This window comes from Euphorbia lathyris, chromosome 1, assembly GCF_963576675.1.
Source record: "Euphorbia lathyris chromosome 1, ddEupLath1.1, whole genome shotgun sequence".
In the NCBI taxonomy this organism is placed as follows: Eukaryota; Viridiplantae; Streptophyta; class Magnoliopsida; order Malpighiales; family Euphorbiaceae; genus Euphorbia; species Euphorbia lathyris.
This window is the reverse complement of record NC_088910.1, coordinates 65486938-65509382: the sequence shown is the minus strand read 5'-3', so window position 1 is coordinate 65509382 and position 22445 is coordinate 65486938. Positions and strand designations below refer to the sequence as shown.

The 22445-nt window shown below is 35.4% G+C and overlaps 2 protein-coding genes across 3 annotated transcripts; one reads left to right on the top strand and one right to left on the bottom strand.

Annotated features, from left to right (window-relative positions):
- Positions 1–251: 251 nt before the first annotated feature.
- On the top strand, positions 252–836 carry LOC136235936 (photosystem I reaction center subunit psaK, chloroplastic). The gene is made up of 2 exons (XM_066026027.1): positions 252–410; positions 494–836. The coding sequence occupies exons 1-2, from the start codon at positions 324–326 to the stop codon at positions 794–796; spliced, it is 390 nt and encodes a 129-aa protein (XP_065882099.1). The 5' UTR covers positions 252–323; the 3' UTR covers positions 797–836.
- Positions 837–2581: 1745 nt separating this feature from the next.
- Positions 2582–16586, bottom strand: LOC136235918 (DNA damage-binding protein 1). 2 transcript variants are annotated; one of them, XM_066026007.1, is made up of 19 exons: positions 16223–16586; positions 15393–15441; positions 15212–15271; positions 15039–15130; positions 13848–13899; positions 13620–13682; positions 13460–13509; positions 11179–11254; positions 10378–10587; positions 10178–10284; positions 9974–10082; positions 8848–9048; positions 8548–8763; positions 8254–8364; positions 7495–7770; positions 6696–6970; positions 3950–4328; positions 3576–3860; positions 2582–3471 (listed from the first exon to the last, which is right to left on the bottom strand). In XM_066026007.1, the coding sequence occupies exons 1-19, from the start codon at positions 16324–16326 to the stop codon at positions 2890–2892; spliced, it is 3297 nt and encodes a 1098-aa protein (XP_065882079.1). In that variant the 5' UTR covers positions 16327–16586; the 3' UTR covers positions 2582–2889. The 2 variants fall into 2 exon arrangements, with proteins under 2 accessions (XP_065882079.1, XP_065882087.1); XM_066026015.1 differs by having other exon boundaries at positions 3950–4298; positions 16223–16583.
- Positions 16587–22445: the final 5859 nt, after the last annotated feature.

The window sequence follows — 22445 nt, the reverse complement described above, 5'->3', positions numbered from 1 at the left end:
TAAATAGCAGTCCACTAAATATTTTCTTAAAACAGTAGAGTAAAATTAAATAAGTAAATTAATAATTAATAAAAACATGAATATATTGAAATGAAAGAAATTGGAGGATAATATTATATCCAAAAAAGTGAGGTGAGCAATACCAAAATCTTATCCGATTAAGAAGCCAGTAGTATAATGCCATGTGAGCAAGAAGCATATCTAAGTGTATCTAGTTGTGGCACTCCAAAGCCACAAATTGATGATGTGGCTATGCGTTCAGAAACTGGTATTCCCAATTTATAATATGCTTTACCATTTCCTGTAGTGATCAAAGTTGGAAAATGGCAGCCTCAGCTTCGTTCATGAGCACGATCCCTCAATTCAATGGACTTAAAACTCAACAGGCTGCTGCTCCTGTGAAATCTCTGGTCAGTCTTCTCTGTCTTAAATCATTATTATTGTAATTAAATATTGGATGATAGAAATGAAAAGAGATGGTATGCTTATGCAGGCAGCAGTTGGCAGGAGAAAGGGGAATGGAGGATTAGGAGCTCGGATGGATTTCATAGGTTCACCAACAAATTTGATAATGGTGACATCAACAAGTCTAATGCTATTTGCAGGAAGATTTGGATTAGCACCATCAGCAAACAGAAAGGCAACAGCAGGGCTGAAGTTAGAAGCAAGGGATTCAGGACTGCAAACAGGAGATCCAGCTGGCTTCACTCTTGCTGATACTTTGGCTTGTGGTACTGTTGGTCACATTATTGGTGTTGGTGTTGTTCTTGGCCTTAAGAACATTGGCGCTTTCTAATTATTGCTTTTCTAATATCAATCTCAAATTCATTCAAACAGATCCTTTCCTTTATATATATATATATATATATGTATGGATTCTCAATTTCTATCATGAATATCTTATAAGATGAGTCAGGTCAAAGGAGGATGAATACTAACTCTTTTTATAAATTAAACTGAATCCATTTTCACTTGCACTCTACAAGAAAGGTCAAACAGGTGTCAATATTCACATCCAACCCAACAACCTTTGTCATCTCGAGCTATTCCATTTATCCTTTTTTGACACCCATTGACTATTAGCAGCACCACCTCTCGTGTCTTGAACAAAATGAAACCCCATTTCGGCCTTGGAAAACAATTCCTACAAACACAACCTTATTGCACCATTTCTAGACCCACCACACTCCCAGATGTAATACATCACCATGTTTTCATCAAGATTCATATGCAACCAATTACACCAAGAGAGCTAGAAAAGAAACCAACATGTAAACAAGTGGACCAGCGCCTGCTCAACATCCTTCGCCAACGAGCAGTCAACGTGGATTTAGGTTCCTTTAGGCCGTCTCCAACCATTCTCTATAATCTATTTTTAGAGTAAAAATACATCCAATGGCACTCTAAAACCTTACTCTATTTTTAGAGTAAGACTTTTGATACTCTATATATGAAGAATCAAAATAATTTACTCTAAAGTAAGCTTTAATGATTGTTTAAGAATAAAAATATCATTTTATATAATAAATGGTATGTAAAATTAATATAATAATAATAAAATATTATTTATTAATAGAAATATTCTTTTAGCGTTATAAATAGAGTAGATGGTTGGAGAAATGTTACTGTAGTAACTATAATTGAAGATGGAGTAGAACAAAATAGAGTTGAAGTAGAAAAAATAGAGTAGATTGTTAGAAATGACCTTACCCCACAAACACTGAACATCATTAGCAAATATTAGAGCACCTCTAGTGTAAAGTAACAATTTCTAACTTTCTATCTCCACGTCATTAAAGATAACTAGTTACTTCAATTTTTAGTAAACCTCACTTGTCATAAAACACTTCATATTTACTCAATTAACATACAATTAATAATTTTTATCCAATGATATAATTAATTCAATACTAATTATTAATACAAAAAAATATTTATCTTGATTCAATACATATTATCATTTCAATAAGTTTAAATAAATAAGTAAATAATTATTATTAAATTATACATGAGATCAATAAATAATAACCTTTTATTTGAGATAAAAAATACAATGTTAAAGATACTTTAAAAAAAATGAAATAAAATACAATTTTAGAGTATTTAAGATAAAATCTATGATATAAAAAAATAACTACAATTTAAAATATAAAAAGTGGATTAAAAAAAAAAAAATGGAAAAGAAAAAGGCTTATTACCAATATTGGTTACAAGCTCTCTATTGAATGATTATAACCAATTTACCAAAAGTAAAAAGCGAATTACACCCATTAGAATTGCTCTTATCCACCACTTACCTCACTAGCCAAAGGAAGCATTGCAATTCCGTAGCCATTGTCAGTTAAAACTTTTGAACTTGCTTTAGACAAACTTGGAGTTTATACTCAAGCTCGAGCTTAAGAGGGTAAGAAACTTAGTTAAATACAGTCTTCATCAAAACGGTGGTAAGGGTATATATTAAGTCTTTGGTTACTAGTTTAAGTTATCGAAAAGAACTCGTCACATTCTGTAAACCCTAACTTTCCTCTTTTCTCTCTGTAATCGTTCCAATTTCTTCACCAAATTGAAAGATTCAATTCCCTTCTTCACGCCGTTAAGAGTGCATATATATTCAAAAATTTCACCAAAACCATCACCTGTCCTGTCTAACTCTGTCTCTCACCAAATTGAAGGGGACTATTACCTCCTACTCAAATATCAAACCATTACTCCGTTCATACACTGGGCTTGTTTTGCTGGGGAAAACTAACATTTTATCAACATATGTTACACCTAGACATGCATTTCTGGGTTTCTCTTACAGAAACAAACATACCATTTTCTATACCTGGAAGGGAAACCATTACCAAAAAAAAAATAATAATAATAATAAACAAAACAACACTAGTACTAATGCAGCCTTGTCAGCTCTTCCACTCTCTTGGACAGCTCCTCCACTGAAACACTCATTGCCTTTGAAATCTCATCCATCCGGCTTCGGCTCAGATCAAGGAATGACTCTATTAGGTCTCCATCCAAGAAATTTTTCGCATCTACCGTTTTCTTCTCATTGTTGAATGATCTCCATTGCTCATGGCTCAACCCTCCAACACCCTTTATCACCTTCCGTAGGTTCGACTGCAGCTTCTCTAGAAATATATATTGCTCGTGTGGAAGTGAAGCTATCACCCCAATTACACCATTCACTGTACCAAATATAACTGTTGGGATTTGTCCCACATCAGAATCTGGCAACCGCATCACTAGGGACCCATGTCGGAATCGGTTCACAAATTCTCCAAGGTGATACTCCCCAACCACCTCAAGACGACCACGTTCCTCGTCAGTAGCACCTTCGCTGTTTTTCCTAACTGTAAATAAGTTGAAGTTATTTTCAGCACCCAAGTAGATATCATCATCAAGAATTTCAACAGCTGACATCCAATTTGCATTGTAGTCACGAGCTCGCTCCTCGATAGCACCTTCCTCATGCTAAAGGCAAAAAAGAAAAAAAACATAATCAGTGTCAAGCAAGGAAATAGAGCAGCCACATAAAATAAATTACTGGGATGAATCTTTGTTCCATGGGATTTTACTTTGTAGATAAGCAAAGAGATTGACTTCATCAGATCACCAACAACAATGAAATCCCCACGAGTTTGTACATAGAGGGCAAGTATGTGCCCATGATGTCCACACTCAGACTGCAGCTCGCGGGAACCATCATCTCGAAGCATCCACTTATATAACTGGATTTTCTGATTGATAGCAGCTAGCAATTTTCCATTGAAGGCATTCAAAGAGTAAACAGCCCCCTTTGTCTCCTTTTCAGTAATAAGTTGCAACTTCCCATCTTCAACCATGAAAACCAGTATTCGGCCCTAATGCAAGAAACATAATGATAAATCAGCAGGCACAACAGCTCTCAGATATAAAATGGGCACATTAGCATTAATCAGCGTGGTTCTACCTTAGTTGGCTCATTTTCCTCCGGCAAAACATAAGCAGTGCCAACGCAATAGTACACATTACCATCATCAGAAAAGGAACAGCTCAGTATGGAGCAACCATACTCAAATGGGTCAAGTTGGTAGGTTGATATGAATTCAAAGGTTTGATCATCCAACAAACGAATGAAGTGGGTCTCAGATTCTTCTGCACTAGATTGATTTTTCAAACTGCAAATGGCAAGGGTCCGAGACTGCTCCTGATGGCAGATACGCCGTGCATGTTCCCCCAACGGAATAGTGCGGATATGGAGCTTTTGGATATCATCAATGGTGCCAATGGTAAGTTCACCTTCCTTTGCAATTGCAAGACTGGTCAACATATGGAAAATTGGCGAAAAACTGAATTCAGTTTCCCAAAAAATCAGCAATAGAAAGAGTAAATTAGCAGGACAAAGATTCATCGATATGCTACTATTGGTTTTTTTATTTAAATTAAGAGTAATTCTTTCTCCATTTTTAAATATCAACCACATGCCCCACTCCTTTTTGTTTTATACAAAAATGTGTGTTTTTTGTATATTTATACATCATGCATATGCATACAGATTGATAATGTAGAAACCCATTATTCACAAAATAAAAATACAGAAAAATTTCACAAAAAAATCAAAAGCACTTTGTACATCTGCAGTTATGAGCGATAAACAAGAAAAATCAGGAAAAATGATTTGTCTCGTCCAAAATAGTATATCCAAACTAGTTACAGATTGATAATGTAGAAAACCATTTTTCACAAAATAAAAATGCAGAAAAAATTTCACAAAAGAATCAAAAGCACTTTGTACATCTGCAATTATAAGCGATAAACAAAAAAAATCAGGAAAAATGATTTGTCACATCCAAAATAGTATATCCAAACTAGCAGCCTTGGCTATTCTACAGTGCAGCATTCGGCAATTATAACTCCCCGTATCCTATAGCCAGAAGCAGAATTTGACAGAATCTCATCCTACTTCAACAAAACTGCTAATAGTCCAGGGTCATTGAACTTGCATTCTACAAAATTCAATAACACCTTTGAATGGAAAAAGCAGTTTTGAACTCTTAACCCTACGCACTACAAGATGAATAATCTGGCACCAGGCCATCACCTCTCATTTCCAGCAAAAAACAGCTACGAGATAGTGACTAGAATATCTATGTTTTATGCCACGCCTAATCAGATTGCTGGCTAACTGTGCATTGCAACATCAACTAGGTGTCTTATATTCCTTTCCCAGTCAGTTCGGGGTATCCACAGCCTGATGATTGTTGAAGATAAAAGTTCGTAGTTGTGCTCTTTAGGGCTCTGACCCTTGGGTCTTAAACATTCTAACATAACAACTATTGTGTGGATTAGCCAAACAGAAGATAAAATAAAAACTCAATTTTTGTTTGTAATATCAGATTTCATATCATGAAGAATTTTTCGAAAATAATAGAGATTTCACCTGCTTCAAATATTGAACTAGTTGAGCAGCAAAAGTTCTGAATATTTAAAGACTATATTCACATGCATACAATGTTAAGATAAAGCTCTTATGAGCATAGTTGTTAGAATCCTACGAGTCGCGAGTCGAGTCGTACGATTCGATTCATGAAGAATTCGAGTCGTATCTATGGTATGACTCGGAAGCTTCATGAATCGGCCGAGTCACCACCGAGTTGGCCGATTCACCCGAGTCGGTCAATTCAGGCCACCATTTAAAGAAAAAATCAATTTTTAACAACTCAAAAACGTAGAGCAGAAGAAAATGACTATTCACTTTACAAAAACAAAAAAAAAACGTACAGAAGTTATGAAACACAAATAGTTTCAATCAGATGACTCTTCACTTTACAAATTCCAAAACCTTCCATCTTCTTTTCTATTTATTTATTATTATATTCTTCTACTCTGTATTCTTTCTATTTTCTATGTTCTGTCTGTCTCTATTTTCTTTTATAACTTGATATAATTTCTATTTAGCTATTAAAATTACATCTTTGGACTAATATTTAAAGTTAAATATGGTTAATATTTTATTTTTTATAGCATTTTGAATTTGATCCGAATCTTACGATTCAATTCGATTCACGAGTCCCGATTCGCAAAATGAGATTTCGAGTCACGAGTCGAATCTCGATTTAACAACTATGCTTATGAGCCTATACTAAGGAAAGTACTATGGACTTGCTTCCCCTGCAAAACAGGCTATGTAAAGAAAATTCTTACAGCATTACAACCATGTAAAAACTGTCATCTGTCCAAGAAGCTTTACTAGCATAGAAACAAGGGTAAATTCCAAAAAAAAAAAAAAAAAAACTCAAGTGGTTACCAGAATTGTCAAACGCATGCCTGTGATTTTTTTGCAACCAAGAGAGGACTGAGGTTCCTCGCTTTGCTAAAAAAAAAGGATCTTTTAGTTTGACACTCTAAAAATTACCGTTAACGACCTCAAAATGAAAATTTTCAAGAATTAAAGTTGATTAAAACAGCTTCCATTCTTGAAAATTTTCATTTTGAAATCGTTAACGGTCATTCTTAAAGTATCAAACTAAAAGATCCTCGTTTTTAGCAAAGTGAGGAACCTCAGTCCTTTCTTGGTCGCAAAAAAAAACAACCACAGGGTTTGGCAATTCGTGTAACCACATGGGGTTTTTTTGGAATTTATCCTAAAAACAATTACAATACAGTTCGTTAATACTACATTGCTGGGGTAAGTGAAATCTAGGTGTTAGAGTTACCTGTCAGGGAAAGCAGCGGAATTGAAAGGACACATATGGCTCACTTCCTTCAAGTTTACGTTGCTATAAAGTAGCTTCTTGTTACTACTATAAATGACAGTTGGCCTATCTGATGCAGCAAAAACATGTGTGGTGTTCTTGGATGAGAAAGTACGGAGTGTTATAGGCTGGGTCCCTAAAGACACCTTTTTCCTATCTGTTAATTCGCCTGAATTCAAATTCAGTTGGAAGTTCAAAAGATGTCCATCTCCAAGGGCACATAAAAGGTAAGATATCTGTAAAGGAGAAAGAACTGGAGTTAACATCAGGAATAACACTAAAATACAACTGAATATTTTACTGCTTGTCACTGCATTTTGCGTTTTCCATTCATAATCCTGTCTTGTCATGAGTCATAATTTGGACGACCACTATTAATGTAATAATCATCAGGTGGAATATTACCAGGAAGACTTCATAAAATAAGGGTTTAATTTTTTCTTTTTTATGAGATAAGCTAAATAAGGTCCAAAGAATTAGCTGTCAGATCTATCACCAATCTAGAAAATGATCTGATTCGGCCCACATATTTTCCTCACAGATCAGAACATGACAAACTGGCCTGATCAGAATCAGAAAGCCAAATTTGTCATCAAGATTAACTTCTACATAGAAATCCTTTTTCTCATCAATCAGAGGTCAATTCTTAATGTGCATTTTATGTATGCTGTGCAATTCATATCAAATGGCTGATAAGCACATACACAAATCAACAAAGACAAAACAGAGAATGAAAGGATAAAAATGCTTATAAGCATACCCCTTCAAAGGAACATAGGAGTACAGAACGTGGTATTATCTCTCCTCCTAGATGCTCTTTTGTAATGAGATTTAGGTCAGGCAATGAGAATACCCTGACACTTATATCCGTCCACATTCCAACTGCAGCTAACTGACTAAAGTTGGGATTTTCACCAATGGGATTAATGTCAAGGCATGATATCTCATACTCCAACTGCGCGTGTTTTATCTCTGTCAATATTCCATCACCAATTTCCAAATAGACTAGGTGGCCACCACCAGTTGCCAGTAAAACCTGTCACAGTGACAGCACAATGTTGAAAACAGTTCATAATTCTTCAACTTAATAGGTATGTCAAGTATAATGACAACTAAAGGGCGGCCCGGTCGCACTACGCGTCCCCGCTGAGCGAGGGTCCGGGGAGGGGTCCCACCACAAGGGTGTACTGGGGGCAAGCCTTCCCCTGCCAATTTATTTGGCAAGAGGCCGCTCCTAAGACTCGAACCCGTGACCTCTTGGTCACACGACAACAACGTTTACCGTTGCGCCAAGGCTCGCCCTCCTCAAGTATAATGACAACTAAACAGAAAAAAAAAAATGCAAGTAATGGAATGTATTGGCAACACAACACACATTATTCCAAGAGACCTATATAATGACACACATAATCATGAATGTATCACAAGCTGATACTTCAACACAGCCATAACAGTTATGACCCAGATAATTAATTACTCGGTAAAATTACAATTGTAGGATCTAGTAGTTACAACAAACCTGGGTAGGATTAGCAGTGGCAACATTAATTGAATAACCAGAAGGAGCATTCCATTCATTCCTGAGCTCTCTTGTGGTTGAACTGACGAGTCTCACAGAGCTTGATGTGACCTGTGACGTAGTTGATAAGTCAGTACACAATGAACATAATACTGACATGAATCACACATAAATATAGTTTTTTTTTTTTTTGGCATGGTATAAGATATTTAAGAATAGCATTCATTTTGATAAGAAATAATTAATAAAGAAAGATTGGGCAACATTGTCTATTGCTGGAAAGGTAAACTTTACTTGCACAAGCTGATTGTAGACAGCATAGTGGCAGAACAAAGTCTGCACTTGCGAATTGAACCCCTCAATTTCAGTTTCCTCTAACTCATCTTCAGCGTTCATAGCCAAAATCCGAGTCTCGCTTATAAAACTAACCACCAGGAAGGTGTCAAATGGATCATCAGTAGAAGATCTTAATGACCACATTCCTTTGATACCTTGAAGCTCTACAGAAGCCTATATTTCATACAGATATTCATAAGTATTTCAACATAAAAACACCATACATGCAATTTCAGAAAATTGGTTGAAATAGGCAACCTGTTCATTAATTCCTATTCCATTTCGAACTATGCGAAGAGAACCATCCTTGTATGCTCCAGAGCAAGTCACAACCTGACCTTGGCCTTGCCTCTCAAGGTCCACCACACAGAAATCAACAATTGGTCCCAGATTGACATAATTTTCTAAGACTTCAACATATGAACCCTTTGCATCAGGTTGAAGGTTCAGTTTTACAAGCTGCATGGCACCATTATATGTCGTTAATAATTTTAATAAAGTACAAAATTTAAAATAATGTAATATTAAAGCAGAATGAATGGAAAAGAAGAATCCATAAGTTGACCCTATAGTTGTTAAAGGCGCTAAGGGGTCCTGGAGCCTAGGCTCTAGGCGCAAGGCGAGGAGCGCGCCTTAGAAACACGAGGCGCATAAAATAAAATAAAAATATATACTCTTTTACTAGTTAAGAGTAGACCAAAAAAACACATTTATGACCAGACAAACAAAATAAAACCACATAAAAACATAATACTAAATCATAAATGTCAAAAAGAAAACACCAAATTAAGTTCATACTTCATAAAGACACTAACATATACTTAACCTAATTATTCGGGACTAAGCTTGGTTGTTGTTGTTGTAATGTCATATTGGTTGTTGTTGTTGTTGTTGTTGCAATGTCATATTAACCAACTAGTTTGAAATTACTTAATTTATTAATGGCAATGAACAACCATGTCCATAGTCAGTCATGGAATGCATCTAACTGACAATTTTGGCACAAATTATTCTATGGTCTTCCAAACTTACAGAGAACATAAAAGTTTACATACAGCATTAACTTTCTAAAGACAAAAATAGAAAAAATGAAGTCCATAAATCCATTATGAGCTCTCAGCAATGAGAAGCCCAGGGCACAACCCACTACTAAGTCCCTCCAACTCCAACTCTGCTCATAAGTCGGTGAATATCTCTTATGATTTCCATCAGTAGTTGTAACCAATTCAATTTCAACCAATTATGTGCTTAACCTAACATCTATTTGTGATGCCCCATGTTCAAGAGAAATTATCAAACAAATAACAGTAAAATTACATGCTATGACTCAAAATTTTATCATTTGAACATTACACTAATTAATTAGATTACTTGTGCTTCATACCTGTGAATCTCCATAGCTTGAACCTACATAAACAACTGCATTATCAAGATATGATATGGTAGATGCGATTGAAGTTTCACCCAAAAGCTCAATTTTCAGTCCAGTGACCCTGCAACACAAGGGTAATTAGTTCATCATTTCTTTCCAGAAAAATCATATTGGATACACAATGTGCCATTAGAATATGACAGAAGAATCGCCCACTTCTCTTTTTCATGTGTTATAACAAGGAGGTGAAGGAGCCCAGCATGATCGCCAAGTAAATATCTTGAGCCATCAGCATCAACTCTTCCATATGCTCTTGTGATAGACTAGAAGTACAATTCAAACATCGTCCATAAAATAATGTCAAAACAGAGGAAGGGCAGATATAATGTTCCAATTGAAATTGTTCAGTAACCTACAGGTCTTATTGGGATAGCTCTAAACGCATTTGCACTGCAGTAGACAATTGTTTCTTCGCCAATTATAAGGACGCCACAGAAAGGTGGGGGAACTGGTATTAACAAATCAGCACCATTATCAAGATTATTCTGTGACCATGGACCCTCAACAAAATCTTTATCTTTTAGCGCAACCTCATATGTTTTAACATGACGAGCATCTTTATTATCCTGCACACAAAAAGACAAAGGAACTTCATAAAAATCATCAAATGCAGACAACTACAAAGGTCAGCCATTATATTATAGGCATATATAACTACATGATGACAAGAAAAATAATTTCACAAAAAGAAAATATTGAACTATATGGTAAGGTAAACACAGAAAGGACAATACCTAGTTATAAATCTACTCTAAGAAAGGTCAAAATAGTGAACGAAATAAGCAACTGAAGGAACCAAAAGAAAGACAAAGACTGTATCAAAAAAGGCTACAATTTGTTACCCTCATAGATCAGTCAAATGACCGTCAAAGTAGAAGAGGAAGTTGCAATTAGCATGTTCAGTAGCATTTATGATGTTACTACTACTAGATCTTATAGTTAAAGTTTTTTGACATATAACACATATTCTTTTTGGCAACGTGTTGAGTTTAGTAAGTTTTATATTTCACCAATAAAACTACAGAAGAATCACCAATTAAGCCAAATACCACAGCTAATATACCACTAAAGAAAAAGTGGTTTCCAAAATACATAAATCGCAGTTTGAGGAACTTTGAGTCCTTAATTAGAGCTACATGAAGAAAAACGGTAGGAACCTGGTAAAGAACAACAATTGTTGGCTTCAAACAACCATAGAGAAACTTGATATCCAAAACTTGAAGTTCCTCAAGCCTGAGAAGAAAACACCAAAAACCTAGTAAGTTTAGACTACTATGCTTGTAAATGGAGTAAAACAAAGCATGGAAATAAATATATAAAACAAGAGCGCGTAAGCTAACAAAAGTCGCAATTTAGAAGGAATAAATTGATGTTTTCCTATGAAACAAGCTGTGTACTTGATTCAGAGCTATATTCAATGCTTCATTCATTAAATAATCACAATTATCATTCAAGCTAAACAAAAGGCAGAATCTTCTCTCCCTTTTTTTCCAAAAAAAAAACAATAATAAAAAATCAGAACACCACTAAACTCATGGTTAATGCTAGTTCAGCATTGTCACAGCACAATCTGCATAGATTCTGATAATTGGAAAATCGTCTACAGCAAATTGGCCTTTGGATCAAGAAGAATACTCTTCTAATCAGATGGACTAGCAGTCTCACTCAACCATAAGATTAAGCATCTCAACAAGACAAAGGGGTAAAAAGAAGCTATCAAATATAGATTACAAAATCCTATCATCTGAAAAAGAGAAGATAAAATTATCTTTACACCTACCCAAAGAAAAAAGATATAAGAAACTCAAGAAATCATTCTCTTCAAGTTATTGGCCACAAAATAGCCAACAGAACTCCATCCCAAATACTTTAACATTGAGCTTTACAGGTTGTTAACCCTTTTAAATCAATGCTCTTCTGCCAATGGCATCAATTATCAACCATCATCATTACGTAACACCAAAAGACAATAAATTTTTGCCCTTCCATCATTGTTCAAGGGAGGTTTTGAAAATGCAAAATGATCAGAAGGGATGTTACCTAAATACCTATAATTGATTATACCAGTTCTTTATGTGAAGTCCTTGAAGAAAAATTGAATTTTTTTTGCTTAATTTTTGTCTCTTGTATAATTTAATGTCAATAACACAAAAAGAATCTTACATACCCCACATCAAGAGTGTACAAGAAGAGGCTCAAAGTTAGATTATGTCATCATATCTATTAGTTTTCTTTGTATAGTAGAAATGAAACTATTCCTTTTCAATTCATAATTGCTTTCAGGAAACACCTTTCCATAGTTATTAAAGGCGCGCCTCGGCTAAGGCTCCAGCCTTAGCGCCTCTGGCTGACAGAGGCGGGCGCGGTCAGCCAGGCGCGTGCCTTAGTGCGCCTTACAGCGCCTTGATCCAGGCGCAAGCCTTGGCGCGCCTCGGCTTCATTAGGGGTTGAGTTTATGATTATGCCTTAGTAGTTAACTAGAACTTAACTCATGCATTTTATGGTTTTATTGTTGGTATTTGACTATTTATGATTATTTGTGACTAGCATTATGAATTTATGATTTTTTTTTTTTTGCGCCTCTGTGTCGCTCAGGCGCACGCCTTAAGTTGCGCCTTGGGCCAAGGCTCCAGGACCCCCCTTGCGCCTTTAATAACTATGCACCTTTCGGTGGTCACTGGACATTATTTTGCTTTGAAGTTTGAACTTTAGTGATAGATAATGAATTTAAAATATATATGGTCAAAATTACTAGCCTTTGTCCAGATCTTTGTCAAACTCCTGTAACTTCATAGAATAACAGAGCTATTTCTAAAATATATTGTCATGACAACAGCTGCAAGGCCAACAACCATTACTTTACATTGGCGAAGACTTGGATTCAGCAGCCCTCAACCACAGAGCAGTCAAGCTACAAATGCAATGTAAATGTACTGCCTTTCCGATGCCTCTCCAAAAACATTTTCCCTCAAGCTCCATCAGAAACAGTTGATCTCTGATTGTTAAACTTTCTCCACTTCAGCGGCAGACAGCCATAGCCATAACTACAGCTGCAAGTTAAATTTATGCCTTTCCTATGAATCTCCATAACTATTTCCTCAAAGCTCCAAAGGGAAATGTTGAACCTTAATCCATAAACCTTCTCCGCAAACAAGCAGAGAAGCATAATCCCACACTTCATCAAATATTACTTAAATTTAGCCGGTGCAATATTATCGGAAAACTTGTTAACCACTCCTGTTCATAATAAATTTGACCTTCTAACAACTAAAAACTCTATCTACATCATTATCAATAGTTCATAAATAGTCCTTAGAAACTAGTATATTTTTATCAAAAATTACAGGGAAAAGCAGAAGAAAATTCACCAACCCTTCTATGTATTTGACACATTACCACAGTTAAAAGTGACATCTTCAACGACAAAATATCATGTACCTTATGTTAAAAGCCTCCTTGAGCTGCCCTTTGTTATCAAAAGGAATAACCTGAGATAATAACAGACTATTGTAACAATGATTCATATCATGATGTAGTGACAAAATGTAGATGTAATGTCAGAATTGAAATTGCAATTAGCAAGACCAAAACTACCAACCTTAAACAGCCCATCATACAAATGGAGTCCAATTAATCTACAATCTGGATCAATGATGCCAATCTGCAATAAATGACATAGTGACAGGGTTTAGCATCAGAGATAAAATGTGCAGTAATGAAAGCACCAACATCTGAGAAAACTAATAACAAAAGCTACCGCTGATACACCTCAAACTTCCAACAACTAACAGAGGTGTGAAACGAAGATATAACTCCAATAATTTACCTGACCATTGTCTGTTGGACGACCGATACGATCTGAAACATCCCCCATCGCTCTGCAGGAAAAGGGGAAAAAATCATCAACTCAAGAAATGAGAGAGAGGCAGTCATCCATCATTGATACTTAATTTGCAGGCTCATCTAACAGAAAAAACCAAAAGCTTGTCTATGCAACAATAACACAAACAAGAATGACATCAAAAACCTTACAAAAACTGGCTGCTAAGAGAGGGAGAAGAGAACAACAATGACTAAAAACTACACTGTGAACCTTTGTCTATTTCCTTTTTCTTGATCATGAACATATTTACATTGAAAGATTATTATTCCTCAAAATTTTCCAAACAGAAAGATGGCGCTTGGACTCGGCAAGTTTCATAGTATCATGTTTATTTGATTGTTTTCATCAGTTTTCCTTGAAATCTTAAAGAACTATAAATCATCACAAACACAAAGGAGAAAATTCATATTTTGGGTCCAAAAGTGCACCCTTTTTCCACCTTAATAATGATTCCATCAAAGGTAAAGTAAAAAGGTGCTATTCATTTTGATCAATCATCTAGCTTATAAATCCTTCAGGAAAATGCCTCCTGTCAACTTTATAAGCATGTCACTAAATCCACTACCTTCATTGACACCACACCATCTTACGTATAAAACTAGAAATCTTTGTCCAACTACCCTAATCATTCCTGAAAAATCTATTACAAATAAAGACCAAAAAGCTCTGCTGCCAAAGAAGAAGAGTTGCTCAGTAAAGAATCCAGCCATAATAGGACTTGCTTTACAAGTATATTCGAAATATATGCCACAGCAAGCCTAAATATGCTCATTAAAAAAAATTTACACCAGAAATATCTGTCCTTGAAAATTAAAAATAATTGTACCACAAAACCCCATATTAGCCTAATATCTTCAAATAAAAACTCATTATTCCAGACAGAATTTTTCTAGATCAGTAAATTGCCAAGTGATAAATACAGCCAATAGCATGTGAACACAGAGAACTTCAGACCATAAGTTCTAATTTTTCAACATATGAGGAAAGTTAGATTGAACACTAGTTACAGAACACACGGCAAACAGACAACCACACTCAAGAGAGGAATGCTTAATATGGATGTATGTCAACTCATAGAATACCAAATTTGAAAATCAAAGAGCAAGCTTTTTATTTGATTTTTAAGAATAAAACCTTGTAATAAGCTCAGATGTCTCAGCATCCCACTGAAGAACACAGAACTTATATCTTTCTGTTGCAATGAACAGAAAATCCTGTGCTTCACCCTGTTAAAATGCAATAAAGAATAAGCCAAAAATAAACAGAAAACTGCAGGAAAGGAAAAGTAAATATATGCCTATACTCACATGAGGACGGAAAAGTTCAAGTGTTGCAATTCTTCCATATATTGGAACATCTAACATAGGCTGCACAAGTTGAATTTTACTCATTCTCAAATTCACACCCTAGTTATAAATGGGAAATACAACATACAAAAACAATGAAGAAATACTTATTCATGCATTGATAAGGAAAACACATCGCTACCTGTAATCCTTGAGGAGTCAGCAAATGGATTTCAATGCGAGTGCATTTCCTGAAAGCATATTCTATTGTAAATAGACAGCTAAATAATATAGTATGGGTACACTTAAATGAAATTTAACTGGAAACAAATTATATTCCCAACAAGGTAAAAGATGCCCTTTATAATTACATGATTGGTATGCTGTAATCAGATATATAGCGTAACTAAGAAGGTGCTACATTATAATTGTAGCTCCCTGTTTTGACCTTGTAATGGAACAAATTCCAAATGCAATGCCCTTTGTAAACCCCAAGGGTGAAAGAGATGTTGTTGAAACAATCATAAAACAAAAAATAATAAGAGAAATTAGAAATACTAGCAGAAAACAAGAAAAGTATAATCATTTTTATGCTAAACTACTAGATGCGCAAGACAAAATTGAATGATGGTTTCGTAGTGTCCATAGAATCTGCACAAATAGAAAACCTCAATTTAATTAGTTTCATAAGCAAAGAGACTTTGCCAGAGCTGTAAAAGCCCAGAAATGATTTCTTTTCCCCCCATCCCCAGTGTGTTATGCACATGCGTGAGTAATCAGATGAGGTAATTGATTCAATGAGAAAAGCAGAACACGACATCAATGGTTATCAAGGAAATACAAAATTTATTCTCTAACATTTACTGAGGCAAGAGCAATAGAATGGAAAATAAAACGTTTCTCGGAAGCATTCTTTTTCGAGAAAAATAAAAACCCTTAGAACAAAATCGAAATATGATTTGGTAAACAAAACAAACCACAAAAAAAAAAAAAAGTAGAAATAGAGAGATGAGGGGAATTAGAAGGATTTACGCAATAATGAGATTGAGCTCCTGAGGACTAGTGAAATTGCCGACGCATGAGTGGGTGACATTGGTAGGCTTCTGAGCCGTCACCACATAGTTCCATATGCTCATCTCTCTTATCCCTGAATCTTCCCTCCCTACGTCACTTCAATGAGGAACCCTAGCTCTCTCTTTCTTTCTCCCTTTGTTTCCTTCTTTCTCTTGCTGCTTCGTGGGCTTCTGCGAGCTCCTCTTTGCTTACAGCGGGCACTTGAAACTCAACAGTGTAAATGCTTTTATTTATTTGTTTATTGTTTTGAGAAGAGCTTTTGTTAATGCTTTTATTATTTAAGAAAATCTTAGCTTTTGTACTGGTTGGGAGGTTAAAGCATGTGAGAGAAGGTTCATGGAATCGTAGAGGAAATGATACAAACTAATGTTAAAATTTAACGTTGTTAGGAGAGTTGATGGAATGTAAATAAAAGTTAAAATGTTAGTTTTTACGTTGCTCTCGGCTAACCCTTGTTTACTCTTAACAAAAAAAATTCCCAACCAAAGTTAATTACTTATATTTTACATTGCATTACTTTTATTAATCTTCGTTAAACTTCTTTCAAACAAGGATTTAAACAATCATATTTTCTTTAACTTATGCTTTAATTTTTACAAAATCACTAATTATAACTTTATTTCGTAAAAATGTAATTGTAATATTATTTTAAACATTTCATTATAAATTCTCTGACTAAACTGTCTCATTTTGTATGTGTTGAGATTATAACAAATATAAATTAAACATAAACGGGTTTCTGGATTATTTCTTGTAGTGCAGAAAATCCTTTGAATAGGTTGCATCAGAAGAACGAAACCTCGATCGCATATTACCGGTCACAAATCAACTATCATGAGATTAATCGGGAGAAGACACAATGATCCATGAACTAAAAATGAACATTTGAAAGAGAGAGGGGGACAGTGATAGCGACGTGTAGGGAGACGGAGAGATAAAATTTTGCTTCTCTGCATGTTAGGGTTAAGTCTCTCCTAAAGTTAAGTTAAGAATATGTTTTGGGTTAGGATTATAGCATGCTTACATAGCTAGGTTACTCAAGATTAACTTAATAGCCCATTAACCCATCATAACTACATCCGGCTCATTTCCTTTACATGCGGAGTATTTGGCATGTGCCAAATTTTCTACATCTTCCACTCGCACGTGACAAAACATATCCATCCCCCATATTCTCATTCTCATTCATACTAGTAAATAGTTTGGGCAACCAGGATACAAACGAGATCTCTAGTAGTATACACTCATTGGAGGTATATAATGTCTCGATGGACAGGTATCAAACCCAACCCAATAATAATGTACATGCATTGGAGATATATAGCCTTTTGGTTGAACATTGATCACAACAGTTTGTATGCTTTATCTTATATTTCACATCACATTCATTGATCTTCTACAGTTTTCTTTTTCATAATTATGCACTGTTAGATATTGGAAAATTTACACAAAAATTCATATTTAACAAATTAGGGTAAATTACATACGTGGTATACAATCTTTACCCACTACGTCAAAACCCTCTTCAGACGACGGTTAAAAACCGTCGTCCCGTGAGATATAAATCTGTCACGGGGCTCGCTGCCGTCTATTGCACCTTCAGACGACGGTCAGGTTCTGTCATGTTTCGTCATCACACATGACATTAGCCTATTTTCTTACTGTCATTTTACCCTTGTTACGATGCAGCTTATTTATTACTGTCATCACCTTTAATGTCATCAAATGACATTTTTACAATCAAAACCGTCAGGTTAGCGTGTGGGAAATTGGCGTATTCAATTTGAGATGACAGTTCGTATAATAATTTCTGACGTTATAGCCTGTTTAGATGACAGTTCGTATAATAATTTCTGACATTATAGTCTGTTTAGATGACATTTTTAAAAATTAAAATATCACTTTATGCCTTCTTCTTCGTTTGAATTTCTGGTTTTTATACCTGAATACAGAAACATTCTAAAATATGAAGATGAAATTCTGTATGTCAATGGTTTTAATTTTATTGGAGACCAATACTCATAATATGTTTACATTTGCACCTAACGTCAATCCATATCAATACATTTCTGAATTAAAACACCAAAATAATAACCAATACATTTGTGCCTAACGTCAATCCATATCTTCCATAAGTCAATCCATATCTTGGAGTAATAATTAGGCCTATAATCCCAAAGGTCTTGCTATCTGCAAAAGCCAAACAGGTCATTAATATTACACACAACCCTAAACTCAGTAGTAATTACGTGACCCTTCCCCTAACACGGCCTTTCACTTACCACAATCATATCACTATAAATATATGCATCATAATTCAGAATCATACCTTCAACAGCCAGAAAACTTACCAACAATGGATCCCCTTGTTGAAACTCCAGGAGAAATAATTGCTGACTTGGGTAACTTGTACATGGAGAACACAGAGTGGCTTCTGGCCATCAATGGTACGTATGTATTCCATAGTTGTTCTGTAACCCTTCCTGGTTTCTTCTATGTATTTCTAATGATTCTTCTTGGATGATAATGTACAGGTCCTCTCGATGGTAACTTCTTCCAATGGTCGATCAGAATGAAAGGCCCCCAATACACCCCATATGAAAGGGGTATATTTGAAATCAGAATCAGCTACCATCCGGATTTTCCAAACAGACCTGCAAGAGTAATATTAACTCAACTCAGTAAGATATAATCCCCTATATGAAACATACACTAATAGAGCTCTCCTCTTATTCTCAGTTTTGGTTCCGGAATAGGATATATCATCCTAACGTGGATACTCATGGGTCGATTCATCTTCCCTTGTATCCTTAATGACCATCGCTTTTCCACTGCCACGGTATAATGCAACCATTTATCTATTTCATTTGATAAACATACAACATCATATTTTTGTTCTAATTATTCTATGCATTTTGTAGTGTCTGTGGGACATATATGATATACTTCTACAGCCCCACAGTGAGGAGCCATTTCTTGGGCAAGAAGCAGTTGCTGAGCAATACCGCAGCAACAGGGAAAAGTATGAGGGGATCGCCCGGATATGGACTGAGGAGTATGCAAAGTGCATATGAGGGTGTCCAAATCTCCTAAACTATCTTGGCTAAGAGAAAGGAGAATCGAAAGGCAATGTGAGCTCCAAATGTGGTTCTCATTCCAATTCCAAATTTCCTTTCTTTAGACAAAATAGTTAAGGAGCTTTGGACCTTTAATTCCCCCCCCCCCTTTGTAATATATAACGTAGAGCTTTGTGCTCCTAAACTGACCCTTTTATAATGCTCCTTCCACTTGGTAATGAGGGTTATGATGTTGTCACCACAAGGGACTCTGTTTGTGCTGAATATGAACGGTGTTCAAATCTCCTAAATTGTCTTGGCTAAGTGAAAGGAGAATTGAAAGGCAATGTGATATCCAAATGTGGTTCTCATTCCAATTCCAAATTTCTTTTCACTAGTCAAAACAGCTAAGGAACTTTGGACTGTCAATTACAACCGAAAGGCAACACTCATCCCCCCTTTTGTAATATAACGTAGAGCTTTGCTATTCAGTTTGTATGTATGTGCAAGTAGACTAAACTGACCCTTTTACAATGCTTCTTCCACTTGGGTTGTACTCGTGGTACTCTAAACTTGGTAATGAGGTTTATGATGCTGTCAAAACAAGGGACTCTGTTTGTGCTGAATGCATCATAAACCTATCACCATGCTTAATGTTGTTGTTACGATATCAAACCGAGTGGAAAGGAACATAGTAAGAGTATGGCTAATGCACATACATAACCCTTTATGTAGAGCTTGTTATTCAGTTCGTATGTATATGTATACTCTATCTAATCAAAATATATCTTATCATTTGCAAGCCATATCAGTACATGCAATTAGCCTAAATTTACCCTTTAATACATGCTTCATACATGCTTCATAAACGAATTGCATTTAGAATCCTTACTTATCATTTCAAATAAAAATGAGCCAGTTGAGTTCATAACATTTTCAGCTTTAAGAGTATGCCTAAGATGCTATAACAAGTTATTCAAGACAACTTATTCCTTACTTATCATCATAGGTCATGTTCAATTTCAAAAAGAGTATGGATATATCTTATCATTTGCAAGCCATATCAGTACATGCTTCATACATGCTTCATACATGCTCAATGACCCTTTTACAATGTTCCTCGTACACATACTCATTAGGCACCTCAAATATAAGCATCAACAGAACATCAAACATAAACATGTTTCATATACATACACATACTCAATCACTTCTAGCAGTATAACTCATAGGTGTAAGAGTAGTGCCAATCTCAATGAACATTCAAAGCTTTAGAGTATGCCTAATCAGCCACATGCTTAATGACCATTTTACAATGTTCCTCTAATACTTGATGCATGATTAATAATCTACATGCCCAAATGAACAATCGTACACATACTCATTAGGCACCTCAAACATAAGCATCAACAGAACATCAAACATAAACATGTTTCATACACATACACATACTCAATCACTTCTAGCAGTATAACTCATAGGTGTAAGAGTAGTGCCAATCTCAATGAACATTCAAAGCTTTAGAGTATGCCTAATCAGCCACATGCTTAATGACCCTTTTACAATGTTCCTCTAATACTTGATGCATGATTAATAAGCTACATGCCCAAATGAACAATCGTACACATACTCATTAGGCACCTCAAACATAAGCATCAACAGAACATCAAACATAAACATGTTTCATACACATACACATACTCAATCACTTCTAGCAGTATAACTCATAGGTGTAAGAGCAGTGTCAATCTCAATGAACATTCAAAGCTTTAGAGTATGCCTAATCAGCCACATGCTTAATGATCATTCATACATAAAGTCTATGAGTCATAGCTTCCTAAACAGTTATATCTAACCAATCAGTTCATACCAATCATTTCATCATCACCCAAAACATCATACATATATGTAATCATTCAGTTCAAACCCACATAACAATATATATACTAAATCAGGCTAGTTTCCTAAATCAAAGAGTTTTAGGTTCCAAAACAGTACATCAAACATACACAATCACTTCTAAAAGCATGACCAATTAGTTCAAACCAACATAACATTAATATATATTCAGTAAGTTAAAGAAATCTTCCCACATGCTAAAGGCATAAACCGATTGACAATCTCTTCAGTCAGCCGTCCCATGTACTGAAGTATTCTTACTATCCCTGCAAATAGTGTTCAAATAAAAAGGAAACAAATGAGTTCATACCATCTACTATATCAGGCACTGTCTTGCCCTAGATTAAAAAAGATAAAGACCCAAGCTTTACAGCAGTGAATCTAAATACAATAAAATCAGTGTAGCTAAGCGAGAGATCTAAACCTTTCAATGATAGGTCTGAAAATCACAAGATCCTTATACCAGCTGCTGAAATCGACATACACAAAAGTAAATCGGATAAGGAAAAGATAAGAGTAAGGAACAATGATACATCTAGGAACGAAGAAAATATGGCTTACCAGTACCGTGTTTCCAGCTCACCCAGTGATTGCATGTTCAAATCAACCATGGAGATAGAGAGGGATAAAGCTTGCATAACCTAAAACTGGGGTTTGGGATTGAGAGAGGGTTTATATATCAGCTGAAATTTCAGTCAAATGATATAGAGCGCCTAAAATTTGGTATGGCCGCGTAAGTGAAATTTCATTTGCCGCTTTTTTGTTTTCGGCATACAATGACATTCATTTAGTAGAAGTGTCATCTGTTGAGCGCATCAAATTTAACGAAAACACGCGTTTTCTTTGGATGACAGGATTCTGTAATCGTAATGTCATCTGAGAATCAAGCGCATTTTTTATTTTGCCTTAAGATGACATACAGTTAAAATACTGTCACGAAAAATATTCAGACGACACGAAAACAAATGTCCGTCATGTATCTTGTGTCATGTGAAAGGGAAAATGGCATGGTGACCCCAAATCACACTTTGGTGTACAACCAAAATTTTGTCACACTAAACCGCACGAGCTTCAGGTGACCTTCCACTAAAATGTACAATCGGTTTTTATGACCGATCAACTATGCCATGTCAGCATTTTTAATTGTAGAATTTAAAAAAAATGGGACCCACTCTTTATGAAATGACTAAAATACCCTCATCTTCTTCCTTCAACCCCTCTCTTCC

Coding starts and splice junctions, on each gene's coding strand:
- LOC136235936 (XM_066026027.1), top strand. CDS start 324: ATGGCAGCCTCAGCTTCGTTCATGAGCACGATCCCTCAATTCAATGGA. Junction 411..493: donor CTGCTCCTGTGAAATCTCTG/GTCAGTCTTCTC, acceptor ATGCTTATGCAG/GCAGCAGTTGGCAGGAGAAA.
- LOC136235918 (XM_066026007.1), bottom strand. CDS start 16,326: ATGAGCATATGGAACTATGTGGTGACGGCTCAGAAGCCTACCAATGTC. Junction 10,588..11,178: donor CAATTGTTGTTCTTTACCAG/GTTCCTACCGTT, acceptor TTTTGTGTGCAG/GATAATAAAGATGCTCGTCA. Junction 8,365..8,547: donor TCTACAATCAGCTTGTGCAA/GTAAAGTTTACC, acceptor ACTACGTCACAG/GTCACATCAAGCTCTGTGAG.